Below are 14,260 nucleotides of genomic sequence, written 5' to 3' on the forward strand. Positions count from 1 at the left end.
TAGAGGCAGTCGCTCCCAGGATTGAACTCTCGCCGGCTATTACTGTTTGCTCTGTTTACATTCCTCCGGATGGGGAGCTCCCCTGACATGTCTTGGCTGCGCTGCTGGCTCAACTCCCACCACCATTGCTGCTTCTGGGCGATTTCAATGCTCGCAACCCTCTATGGGGTGGGACTGTCTCCGATGACTGCGGTCGTGCCGTGGAGCATGTGTTGGCTCAGCTCGACCTTAGCCTCTTGAACACCAGTGCTCTCACGCATTTCAGTGTGGCCCGTGGCTCGTTCTCGGCCATCGATCTCTCTCTTTGCAGCCCCGGACTTGTCCCATCCCTCCACTGGAGAGTGCATCCTGACCTGTGTGGCAGTGACCATTTTCCCATCTATTTGTCACTGCCCCAGTGTCATTCTTCTGAGCGCCTGCCCCGCTGGGCTCTCAACAGGGCTGACTGGCCGGCTTTATACTTCTGCTGCCACCATTGCATCTCCCCCACAGGGTGACATTGACGAGGTGGTCCGTGTCTTGACCACGTCAATCATTTCTGCGGCCGAGGTTGCCATCCCCCGCTCTTCTGGTCTCCCTCGGAGGAAGGCTGTACCCTGGTGGTCGCCGGAGATTGCTGAGGCTATTTGCGACCGTAGGCGGGCTCTCCAGCGTCATAGGCAGCACCCGTCTCTGGAGACCCTCATCGCCTTTAAGAGGCTCCGTGCTTTGGCCCGTCGTCTTATTGCACGGCGTAAGCAGGAGTGCTGGGAGAGGTATGTCACATCCTTGGGCTCCCGTGTCTCTCCCTCACTCGTGTGGTCCCGGATCCGACAGATTTATGGATACCGGACCCCTATGGGTGTCCCTTGGATCTCCCTGGACGGCGCTGTTTGCGCGGATGCTGCCACCATTGCTGAACACCTTGCCGCGCACTTTGCTACGAGCTCTGCGACTGCAACTTACCCCCCTGCCTTTCGCTCTCTAAAGGAGCAAGCCGAGCAGACGCCGTTATCATTCCACACGCGTCGTTCTGAAAAATACAATGCTCCTTTCAGCGAGAGGGAATTCATCACTGCCCTCGCTGATTACCCTGATACAGCACCAGGACCAGACTGCATCCACGTACATATGCTGAAGCATCTCTCCAGGGACTGCCAGAGACACATCCTCATAATCTTTAACCGCATTTGGAGCGAGGGCGTGTTCCCGTCGCAATGGCAAGAGGGTGTTATTGTCCCCATCTTGAAGCCTGGTGCGGACCCACTGGCGCTGGACAGCTATCGTCCCATTGCCCTCACCAACATTTTGTGCAAATTGCTCGAACGTATGGTGGGGTGGCGTTTGTGTTGGGTCCTTGAGTCGCGCGGTCTCCTCGTTCCATCCCAGGGTGGCTTCCGTCGGGGCCGGTCTGGTGTGGACAATTTGGTGCAGCTGGAATCTGCTATCCGTACGGCCTTTGCTCGACGTCAGCATCTCGTTGCTGTATTTTTTGATCCGCAGAAGGCGTATGACACCACATGGAGGCATCACATCCTTGCTACGTTGCATGAGTGGGGTCTTCGTGGTCATCTCCCGGCTTTTCTTCAAACCTTTTTACTGCGCCTATTCCAGGTGCAAGTCGGTGCCACCTCTAGTTCATCTTATATACAGGAAAATGGGGTCCCGCAGGGCTCGGTGTTGAGCGTCTCCTTATTTCTAGTGGCCATTAATGGTCTGGCTGCAGCCGTGGGGTCATCGGTGTCTCCTTCTTTGTATGCCGACGACTTCTGAATCTCATTTAGCTCAACAAATATGGGAGTCGCCGAACGCAGGCTGCAAGTAGCCGTTCGCAAGGCAGCATCATGGGCTCTGACTCATGGTTTTCAGTTCTCTGCAGCCAAGACTCGAGTTATGCACTTCTGCAGGCGTCGGACGGTCCACCCTCATCCTGGACTTTACCTTGACGGCCACCTACTTGAAGTGGTAGACACTAGCCGCTTCTTAGGACTCGTCTTTGATGCCCGGCTCACATGGGTTCCTCATATTACTCAACTGAAGCAAAAGTGCTGGCGGCACCTCAACGCCATCCGCTGCCTGAGCCACACGTCTTGGGGTGCAGATCGCTGCACGCTGTTGAGATTGTACAGAGCCCTTGTGCAGTCCAGGCTTGGTTATGGGAGCCTGGCCTATGGGTCTGCATCCCCCTCAGTGTTGACGTTGTTGGACCCCATACACCACTGTGGGGTTCGGCTTGCAACTGGCGTTTTTCGTAAAAACCCCGTGGATAGTCTACTGGTGGAGGCTGGGGTTCCCCCGCTGCGGATTCGCCGCCATCGACTGCTCGCCGACTATGCTGTCCACGTGCATTGCTCGCCGGGCCATCCCAATCATCGCCTGCTTTTCACTGCCATGGTCCTCCATCTGTCCGAACGGTGACCTAGGTCTGGGCTTTCCATTGCTGTCCGCGTCCAGTCCCTGCTGTCGGAACTGGGATCATTCCCTCTTCTGCCTCCCTTCTGAGTCCGTGCACCTACACCTCCCAGGTGTCTGCCCCGGCCATCCATCCGTCTGGACTTGGCACGGGGACCCAAGGACTCGGTTCTGCCTGTGGCCCTCCGTCGCCGTTTTCTTGCGCTGCTCGCCTCATTTTCGGGCTGTGAGACTGTCTACACTGATGGTTCCCTGGTTGATGGTCGTACTGCCTACGCTTTTGCTCATGCTGCCCATGTTGAACAGCGCTCCTTGCCGGCTGGCTGCAGTATTTTTACTACAGAGCTGGTGGCCATCTTGCGCACTCTTGAGCATATGTGTTCCTACTCAGGTACGTCCATCGTCATCTGCAGTGACTCCTTGAGCAGCCTCCAGGCTATCGACTGCTGCTATAGCTCTTCTCCTCTGGTATCATCTATTCAGGAGTCTGTTTCTGCCATTACCCGCTCTGGTCGTTCGGTGGTCTTTGTTTGGACGCCAGGTCACGTTGGCACCCCGGGAAATGAACGTGTCGACAGGCTGGCCAAAGGGGCGATCGCCGCTCCAGCTTTGGAGATCGGCTTCCCAGCTCGTGATCTGCAGTTGGTGTTGCGCCGTAAGGTGCTGGGAATGTGGAATGGTGAGTGGCGTGGCCTGACATCCCCGAATAAACTGCGAGCTGTTAAGGAGTCGACCGATGTATGGCGGTCCTCCCTGCGGGCTTCTCGCAGGGACTCTGTCGTCCTGTGTCGGCTCCGCATCGGCCATACCTACCTGACGCATGGCCATCTTTTGCGTCAGGAGGTTCCCTCCCGTGTCGGTGTGGGTCCCGCCTGACGGTCGCCCACATTTTGTTGGAGTGTCCCCGACTGCGCACCCTCCAGCAGTCTTTTAATCTCCCGGGCACTTTGCCTTTGGTTTTATGCGACGATGCCTCCATGGCTGACGACGTTTTAAATTTTATCCGTGGTAGTCCTATTTATGGCTCCATTTAGGGCAGTCCTGCACCTTTCGCTTTCTGTGTCTCTTGTCCTCGAGTCTCATAATTGGTTGCAGATTTTGGTGTGTAGTCGGATGGTTGACTCTTTCCCTTTTTTTTGTTCTCGTGGTCAGTCAACCAGTTTCCGGCCATCTTCTTTTCTTCTGTTTCTTTCTGTCTGGTGTTCATCTGTACTCTTCTTGTCTGTAGTGTTCGTTGCCGCCTTTGTGTTCTTTCAGTGCCTGGGGGGAGTCTCCTTCCCCTTGGGGTTTTACCTGCTCCGCAAATTTTCGTCTCGCCTGTTTTTGGAATGGGGGACTGATGACCTTAGCTGTTTAGTCCCCCTTAAACATTCCAACAACCACCTAAGACAGAATATAATAAAGGTTGAGACCAGTGGCATTATGGGAAAGTAGGATATATTGCAGGGAGAATTACCACATGCAAAAGTCAAAAAAGCTGGTGTTGGTAGGAAGGATCCAAATGGCACAGGCTGTGAAGCAGTCATTGGAGTGAAGCACATTGTGATGGGCAGCATGTTCAGCAACTTGGTGGTTCAGCTGTCTCTTGACCACAGTTTGTCAGTGTCCATTCATGTGCCAGACAGTTTGTTAGTCATCATGTCCACTTAGAAAGCAGCATAGTTTTTACAGCTTAGTTTGTAGATCACGTGACTAATTTCACAGGTAGCCCTGCTTTTGACAGGATAAGAGATTCGTGAAACTGGATTGGAGTAGGTGGTGGTGACGGGATGATGTATGGGACAGGCCTTGCAAGTAGGTCTATTGCAGGAATATGGGCCGTGAGGCAAGGGATTAATGCAGAGATGGAGTAGGGATGGACAAGGATATTGCGTAAGTTAAGTGGGTTGTGGAATACCACTTTAGGAAGGGTGGGAAGGTTAGTGGGTAGGATATTCCTCTTTTCAGGGCACAGCCTGAGGTATTGGAGAATGTGATTCAGTTCTGGGTGCTACTGAGTCATGAGACGAGTGCTCCTTTATGTGAATTAGCCACATGGTACATGCAAAATTTTTCCATGATTTTAATAGTCTAGTGCATCCAAATGAGCAAAAGTTACACTTTTGTGACAATGAAGTAAGAAATGATCCTTTATTAATTAATTTTAATGGCATTTTTTATACTTGCATGGAGTGTGATGTTAATGTCTCTTTTTGTTATTTCTTCTGCCTCTTACGTAAAATGCAACTTGAACATTAGTATTCTTCTAGATTAAGTATTCTTAACTGGAGTTTGCATCTTGAAACTTCCTGGCAGATTAAAACTGTGTGCCAGACCGAGACTCGAACTCAGGACCTTTGCCTTTTGCGGGCAAGTGCTCTACCAACTGAGCTATCCAAGCATGACTCACACCCTGTCCTCACAGCTTTACTTCTCCCAGTACCTTTGGAAAGGTCCCGAGTTCGAGTCTCGGTCCGGCACACAGTTTTAATCTGCCAGGAAGTTTCATATCAGTGCACACTCCGCTGCAGAGTGAAAATCTCATTCAGTTTGCATCTTATTTTCATGCTACTATTTGAATCATGCTTTCATATAAAATCAATATTGTGAAGTCTGTGCTGATCTACAAACAACACAATTGTTTTAGAGAGGCTGAGACTGACTGATCCAAAAGGAGGAAAGAAAAAGCGAGGAACCAAACAAAAAGCAGATGACAGTGATGATGAACATGAGATTAATGCTAATAATGAGGCTGAAAAAAAAGCAAAGAAGGGTAAACGAAAAGAAACTCCTGAAGACAGAGTTCAGGCAGAGATGAGTAAGATTGCAGCACTGCAAGCTCGTTTAGCAAAGAAGAAAAGCCGTCCACGAAAGCTAAGAACTCTGGTTGACACACCAAGCCAGCCCATTGGTCAAAAAAACAGTATGTATTTGGCAAATGAATCTCAGTTGATTTATATTTACAATTATTGTTGTATCTGTGCTTTATTGTTTACATGTGCAAAATTTATGCTAACATAAGATACTAAATCTTAGATCAAAAGCCTGTACTTTTCCCTAGGTATAGTTTAGTAGTAGTATGAAGTGTGTAAAAGGGTGATGTTACAAATTAAGGTTTGATTCCCAATCTAATCCACTGTTTCATTCTTCAATTAAATCCTGAGAAACTGGAGATATCTGAATCCAAGGTGTCTGATTAAAACTTAAGCTATAATTGTGTGGGTTGAATGCAGCATCCTGTTATGGTTCTCAAGTAGCTGGGAACCCGCTTTTCCCAAAATCAGTGTTTCATTAATAACAATAGTATGAAACACATAGATTGCTACTTGGTTTCATTTTTCATTATTTTATATAACTTCATCTTTTTTACTTTAATGCACAAAAACGATGTTATTTACATAATAATGCCATTGTTAACTCTTTGTTTCTAGATTCCAGGACTCCTGAAAAAAATTATTTATTGTCTTCTGTGGCTGTAGTCTTTATTGATTATATCCCTTTTTTGGCAGTTATTAAAGTGGAATGACTTGCGGCTGGTGATAACTGCTCTTGCAGCTGCATCACAACAGAGATAATTTTTTAGATCACGCCTTTTACAATACCTATGTTTATTGGAATTTATTGATACACTCTGGTCTGAACAGCTGGAAAATTGGTTAACTTGAGGAAACTTTCACCACCTCTGAATAGGTCATTAGAAGAAGTGGTCAATTGCTGTTCAAAAATTCTTATTTATTGAAACTTCTCAGGTGCAGCTCATCACCAGAACATCAAGAAGAAAATTCTTTACACAATATATGGAGTCATGTGTGCCATGTGTCCGTTGAGTACAGATACTGATGCCTGACGCATGTGATTCCATATATTGTATGACAATTTTTCTTTTTGATGTGCTGATGATACTGTGCCAGAACTGCATCAACAAATAAGAATTTTTGAACAGCAAGTGACCAGTTATTCTAGCGACCTATTCAGCAGTGGCATAAGTCTCCTCAAGTTTACTGTATAGTCGCAGCCCACTTGCTTGACTTCATGTTGCATCATAAGAATTGGTCAAAATATGCAGATATATCGTGGAATGAATATTGTGCCTGGGATTACAATGGGTAAAGCTGATGGTATTGTTAAAGGAAGAGGTAATACAGTCATCTTTCACGTAACCACCATTAGTAAATAGGCCTTTACTTAAGGAACAGAGTAGCAGAAATCGTCGTCATTCAGTGCTGATGTTCACTCGGATGCAAGTAAAGATGGTGAAATTTTTCAGCAAAATAGTTTCAAAAATTTGTGACATAGCAAGCCATTGGTGGGATTGAAGTTAGTAGGTGACTGATGTCTTTGGATTGTCCTCAGAGTGTGATTTAATGACTCGATTTGCTTCATACGGTTGTAGATATTCAAAGTTACAGCCAGAAATGGCCATTACCTCTTCCTCACACGCAGTCATGGTAGGCGGCAGGATCAGTTTACTCAACAAAGTCAGCCAGGGATCATAATATTTACTTAAACTATCTGAATTCATCTCTATGAAGATGCTGGCTATTCTGAGTTAGGTTTTCCATAATTCCCCTAAATTGCTCCAGGCAAATGCCTGGATGGTTTCTTTGAAAGGGCATGACTGATTTCCTTCCCCATCTTTGAAACCATCCTACATTGTGCTCCATCTCTAATGATTTCGGTGCTGACAGGATGTTAAACTCTTAATCTTCCTTCCTTCCGTCCATGAAGATGGGCTATATGCAGGTATGTGTACTGTTAATGAGATAATGTCGTGAATAGTTCTTGGGTATTCAGCCAGATGTGTCTAAAAGACACAATATTTCAGCAAGGCGGCTGCTTGGCATCTTCAGGCATTCCTGATGACAGTGATGTTTTGCTGATTGCTGTGTTTATAGTCCCCAGCTCCTCCAGCCAGTACTCTGGGTGCAGACGTGGTGCAGTGGTGGGGAAGCGCAGTGTCAGGCATCAGTCAAGGGCCTGCCACTATGCTCTCATGGTGCTCAAACCTGTGTCTAAAGCCTTGCTTTTGAAACCTGCTGTCCTTATTTATTAGTTCATCATGCTTTTGGATCTCTATAGCTTCTTTCAGAATACAATCCCAGAATTTGTAGGAACAATCTCAGAATTTGTAGGATTGTTGCTACAACTTGGTGCTATCTTAATTCATGGTATGTCTGTGGGGGATGCAGGTCTCTGCCACAGTGGGCTTTGTTGGCTGAATATTGTCTGTGTTGCATGTATGCTCAGTACATCTCTTCTGTACTGTTCAGATAGCCTGGCCTACATACATTTTTCCACACTGTCAAGTGATACTGTAGACTCCCAGTTTCCAAAGTCCTAGGTCATCCTTGGGTCTTAGATGGTGGGTAGAATAAACACTTGATGTTGTATAACCAGAGTACTCTTCCAGTTTTTGCTGCTGTGTTCGTGATGAAAGGAATAATCGCCGTCGCAACCACTTTATCTTCATCTTCAGCTGGCTGTGGTCGTGGCTTCTTTGGTTTTAAGGGACACTGTATCTGGCAGTTGCTGTAACCATTTGTATGGAACATGGCCTGTAAGTGCTGCATTTCATCTGCTAGACTGTCACTGTCTGAGACTTCACATGCTCTGTTCACTAGAGTGCTTAGGACACCTCACTGTGAAGATGCATGGCAGCTGGAGCCATGCAAGCATAAATCTGTATGTGTCGTTTTATGTAGGCAGTGTGACCTAGTGTGCTATCTGGTCTTCGTGATGAGCACATCTAGAAATGAAAGTTGACCATTTTCCTTTATCGCCATCATGTATTTGATGTTCTGGTGCAACAAATTCAGATGTAGCAGTTGAGATCTTGTAGACAGTCGACTCCGTTCTTCTTCAAATGCCTTCATAAACTTATTGGCCACCACTGGTGAGAGTGAGCAGTCCGTCAATACTCTGTCTGCTATCTCATAATAATTTCTGTCGATCAGGAGGTAAGTTGATGTAAGCACAAATTCAAACAGCTTTGTTAGAGCAGGCCCAAACTTTTCTCCTAGGAGGCTTACGGAGTCTCATAGAGGCACCCGTGTGAAAAGAGATACCACATTAATGCTCACCACGGGTCGTCTTGGCCCAGCAGCTCCAGAACTTTTAACTAAGTTCAAGAGCTGCTGAACGAAATGTGGGAAATTTCTTATGTGTTGCTGGCTCCCTAAGCATCATAATGGATAATAAAGAAGAAAACCTGTGAAAGCAATAATAAGCCTTGTTGGAAGTGAAAGAAAACAGAGAGGACAGGCATGAAAAGTCAGTGAAGTAAGGAATTTCCATGGTTAAGGTAAATTATGTGACATGAGTGCCAGAGTAGAAACAAAACACAAACAGTAGAAGATATAATATTGTAAAGAGAGTTCATGGAAATGAAAGATAAGCAGCAGTAGTAAGTAATAATATGAAAAATGTCCAAGTGCTAAGTATGTATTGAAACTAGGTCTTGTCTTTGGAGTTGTGAAGCAGTTATAATGGAGATGAAGTGCAGATTGAGAGAGCCACATAGTGAAATAGAGAGCACAAAAAATCAAGAAAGATGTGCTGTTTGGCTGTAATTAACATGCTATAAAGAGAGTTATTATTGATTTACAAGCAATGAAATGACTAAGGACTACCACTCATAATACAGAGGAAGCATTGAGCAGGAGACACACAAAACAATTGGGTTTGAGTTTGTGCACTGAGAGAATTTAGTTGAGCAACTGTCTTTTCTATTGTTTCATTTCCCTTTCACAAGCACAAAATATGTTTTGTAATTACAGTTTGATCCTTCTTTACTCTGCATCTGAGTCATTTACTGATTTTTCGCTATAGTACCATGGACCAATTTTATTCAACAACAAATAAATAGTTCTAAGGATTGTATTAAAAGAATGTAACAAGAAATCCAAAACGGAATATAGAAGTGATTTTTAATTGAGATTTAACATATGTAATGTGGCAAACGTAAAAATGTGTTTAACATTATAAAAGGAGGAGAAACTTAAATTTTTCTGACTGTGAGAACAGTGACCACTGTTAAGGATTCCTTTGACACAGCAGCAGAGAAATGTGTGTTGAGAGTGGTGTGTCTAGAGGAATGTAACCATGTCATCATTTCAGACAGGAGATGCTTGTTGAGAGTGATGCACCTAGAGGCATGTCACCATGTCGTCCTTTCAGAGAATTTCCTGTTTTGTCTACAATATCACAATAGATGTGTCTATGTTTGGATGCTCCGAGAATAACGATTGACATTTGTCATTGTCATTTTGAAGTGTGTTTCCATACACAAGCTCACAAAAATGGTTACAAAATTGCTGACATGAGAAGATGTGTATGTGAGGTGGATGAGTCCTGGGAACATGTAAAACATGATTCCCAGTGTTCCAAAGCATCACAAAAGACGTGGGAGGAAAATAGTGTCTTCTGACATATAACATATACGAACAGCCCAGAATTGATATCCTACGCAGTAACAGCGTGCCCAGGGGAATCATGTAGAAAAATCTGATTAAGCAAGTGTGCATTGCACACAGCTGGAGGGTTAAAGCAGTGAACGATTTGCGCCTTTTTCTGTTCACATGAGACTCTTTTGTTCTAGTGATCAATAATAGATTGATGCTGGATGAAGGGAAAGTTCATTTCTGTATTTAATATTGGTAGGTACCATATCAGGTCCAGTGACCTTTATGCTATGAAGGGCCTTTGAGTGTTTATTAATTCCAGCCCCAAGTATTTCTCTATGTTATAGTCGCATTCCAGTGACATTTAAAAGTAGTATTTGTTTTGTGATTTCCTTCTTCTATTTTGTGGAGTTTCAGGGTCAGTAAGTATATGGATAGACTGAGATTCCACATTTTCTTTTTCTGAACCTTTATCTAACTGGGGACTTCTCCTCCCAGTGCTGCTTTCAAAGTTCTAGTCATTTTTTCTTTAATTTTCCTTTTTTTCTCATTGTATGCTCAGACCACTGAAGTTTTACAGATAGCTGTAGGTTATCAATAGGAACAACTTCTTCCCAGTTGGACTCACTGCCAGTTTTATCCTTCTGATCTTACAGACATTGATTTTGATTATTATTAGTTTGGATTTTATCTACAATAATGATGGAAGCTGAAGAAATGAATTAAAATCTGTGCCATGGCCAGAACTCCTTGCTTACTAGGCAGGTATGCTGGCATTGCACCACCACAGCACTATAGGTAACATAGCTGCACGGACTATCCTAATCCAATGGCCTCCCTTACTTAAGTCCAAATCTTCAGCTTCTTTTCCCCTTCTTAGATCACTACTATTGCCGAGGCTCTCTGGTATTGGAATAGCATCCCAATGTTGGACGTAATGGGGAAATCCTGCCTGTACCTGGGATGCAGTTGGTCTATAGATCTGATGTAATTAAATTTTCCTTGAGGCATTTGAGGCTCATCTTTATCTACAATAATGTCTCAAGGAAGATATAATTACATCAGATCTATAGATCAGCTATGCCTGAGATACAGGCAGAATTTTCTCATTGCACCTGACACTGGGGCGCTATTCCAATACCGGAGAGCCTTGGCAATAGTGATTATCTAAGAAGGGGAAAAGAAGCTGAAGATGTGAATTGAAGTTTGTGTTAGGGAGGGCACTGGACTAGGGTAGTGCATGCAGCTATGTTAACCATTGTACTGTTGTGGTGTAATGGTTAGCATAACTGCCTTGTAAGCAAGGAGGCCCGGTTTCAAGTCCCAGCCATGGCACATATTTTAATTCATTTCTTCAGCATCCTATTGTTGTTGGTGTAGATGGAAGTACTGATGTAGCCAGCATCGAGGAAGGCAGTGGCTTATTGTTTGGGATCCTGGGAAGTTAGAAAAGATTCCTACAAACAAATCCATGACACAGCAATGGGCACCCACAAGGCACCATCCTATACCAAGCTATTCATGGGCCATGTAGAGGAATCCCTCCTAACTACCCAGAATCCCAAACCTTTTACCTGATATCGCTTTATTGATGACGTCTTTGTGATCTGGACTTAGGGTGAGAACACCCTACCCATGTTCCTACAGAACCTCAACACCTTCCACCCATTCATTTCACCTGGCCCTACTCAACACAGTAAGCCACCGCCTTCCTTGATATTGGCTAAATCGGTATGTATATCCACATCGAACCCACCAACCACCAACAAAAATACCCCTGCTTCAACAGCTGCCACTTGTTTCATACCAATAAGTCCCTTCCATACAGCCTAGCAACCCTGGTTGTCACATACACAGTGACGAACAGTCCCTCCCCAAATTTTCCAAGGGCCTCACTGAGGCCTTCATAAACTGAAATTGCCCTCCCAGCTTTGTCCCAGAACAGATCTCCCATATCTTATCTCACCTACCACATATCCATTATCTGGCCACAAAGGAGCACTTCCCTCTTGAATCAGTAACACCCAGGACTGGAGCAACTGAATCATATTCTTCGCTAGGGTTTCGACTACCTCTTGTCATGCCCTGAGGAGTATTCCCCCCACCTCTCCCACAGTCATATTCTGCTGCCAACCCAATCTACATAATATCCTTGTCCATACCTACTCAACATCTGCTCCCAACCTCTTGCCTCATGGCTCATATCACTGCAGTTGACCATGATGCAAGATCTGTCTCATACATTTCCTACCACCACCTACTCCAATCCTGTCGGGCATCTTGTACCACATCAAAGTTAGAACTACCAGTGAAAGAAGCTATGTAACCTAAAAACTAAACTGCAACCACTGTGCCACTTTCTTTTTGGGCATGACAACTAACAAGGTGTATGTCTGCATGAATGGTCACTGCCAAACTGTGGCCAAGAGACAGCTGGACCACCCAATTGCTGAACATACTGCCCAATACAATGTGCTTCGTTTTAATGACTACTTCATAGCCTATGACATCCGGATTCTTCCTACCAACACCAGCTTTTCTGAATTGTGCTGGAGAGAACTCTGCCTACAACATACGCTTTGTTTCCATAACTGCTCTAGACCCAACCTTCGTAAGTCCCGTCCACCTACCTATCCCCTTCCCTGTTCCCACTTGAGCACTACACATTCCTTCTTTCCAACCAGTGTACTTATTTCCCCCCTTCTCTACTCCCCCCTCCCCTTTCTCTGCCAGCACAGCCTCCAAGCACGGCACCTAGCAGCTCTGTCCTGTCCCCACCATGTCCAAGCAAGTTCCCAGAGGCAGCACAACATGTTCCCCAACCCCTGTCCTGCTGTCCTGCCTCATGCCACTTTCTCACCACCATCCCCACCCCAGTACATTTCTGCTTACATCAGATACAATCATTTTCCATCATCTGGAAGCAATGGCCACTTGTGTGTGAATTGTGCTAGTGTGTGTGTGTGTGTGTGTGTGTGTGTGTGTGTGTGTGTGTGTGTGTTATATATATTTTAGAAGAAAGACTTTGTCCAAAAGCTTAGATATTTTAGGAGTCTTTTTCATTGTGCTTGCATATGTACACTTCTTCTATGTGGTGAGTAGCAATCTATCATTTCCATATTGCTGTTATTCCTTGCTGGTCTTTCTATTATTTTTCTTTGCAATATTAATTAGTTTTCAGAGAGATAAATTCATCCCTTGTTTGTCACTTTTGTGATATTACTACATGGAAAGCAAGTTATACACAGCAATTTGTTTCACTGAGACTTTATTTTGCACAAGTCATTTAACATGATCTGAAACTGATCCACAGCCTTTCCTCATAAACTCTAAGTTGGCCATGTTGTCATCAGTTGGCTCCAGTAGATGTTTAGGAATGGAACTACTAAAGTGATGTCAACAAATTTAGCCATCGACAGAATTTCACAGGGAAGGCAAAACATTTAGATTATAAGAAATAATGAAGGGAGGTAAATTATGTTGATAGCAGAGAATTTTTTATGAGAGCGCACTAAAGAAATGCATCTTATACACTTTGATTAAAAAGTGAATTGTATATTTTATGTAATTTGTTAAGTTCTAAATTTATTGAAAATACAGTTACAATAATCATATTGGAAGAAATATTCTGTGTCCATAAGCACTTTGTCAACAGCTGAATTTTGTTATATTTAGGTTCCTCAAAACGTAAAAAATCATCATTTGCTGAAGACTTGACAGATGTCAGCAGGAAAGGAGCCAAACGATTACGTTACGAGTAAGTATCCTTGTTTGTCACACATTTTTTACCAATTCTGGCTGTTATACCAAACTTCTTACTGTAATTACACACTGATAATTATGTATAGTGACACTTAAATTAAATTTGAACATACCACTATTGCTATTTTTTCTAGAGCTAACTTCCAGAAGAAAATGGACAAACTGAATAAAAAGAAACCTGGCAAAGTATTTGGTCAGATGAAACAAAAGAAAAGTGGCACAAAACCAGGACTGGGAGCAAAGAATAGCAAAACAGGAATGTTTGGAAAAAATAAAAAGAAGAAAAATATGAACAGATGACATGTGTTCAGCTATTCTAGAAAGTGGACACGAACATTGTTAAGATATGTTGTGACAAAACTTCTCAGTTGTTCTGTTTTGACAAAACTTCTCAGTTGTTCTGTTTTGACAAAACTTCTCAGCTGTTCTGTTTTGACAAAACTTCTCAGTTGTATCAACTGCAAAAGAAAAAGAATGTTACACTTATTACAAAGACCTGTACACAATACATATACTTTTTTCACTTTCGATAGTTTGTTTTTTATTATAAGATATGCAGTAATATATTGCACTTCTTCTGTTTTCCGACCAATGATTATTTATTTTACTTTGGAGGAAATAAGATTACCAGTACTAAGAACTTTAAACTATGTTGTTTGGTGTTGCAGGATTAGGATTTTGAAAGGAAGTGCATATTTCTTCCCCTCTCCCCTCCTGAGATGTAACAT

At 44.0% G+C, this 14,260-nt stretch overlaps 1 protein-coding gene across 1 annotated transcript in view; it reads left to right on the forward strand.

The window, feature by feature from the left end:
- The window catches only part of LOC124802786 (probable ATP-dependent RNA helicase DDX27), a 90,447-nt gene extending 76,387 nt beyond the window's left edge, over nt 1-14,060 (forward strand). The window contains exons 13-15 of the mRNA XM_047263786.1: nt 5,018-5,293; nt 13,446-13,527; nt 13,667-14,060. Coding sequence (XP_047119742.1) covers nt 5,018-5,293; nt 13,446-13,527; nt 13,667-13,832 — 524 coding nt within the window. The 3' untranslated portion in view covers nt 13,833-14,060. The remainder of the gene's footprint in view (nt 1-5,017; nt 5,294-13,445; nt 13,528-13,666) is intronic.
- The last annotated feature ends 200 nt before the right edge of the window (nt 14,061-14,260 follow it).

Source organism: Schistocerca piceifrons, chromosome 6, assembly GCF_021461385.2.
Source record: "Schistocerca piceifrons isolate TAMUIC-IGC-003096 chromosome 6, iqSchPice1.1, whole genome shotgun sequence".
Classification (NCBI taxonomy): domain Eukaryota; kingdom Metazoa; phylum Arthropoda; class Insecta; order Orthoptera; family Acrididae; genus Schistocerca; species Schistocerca piceifrons.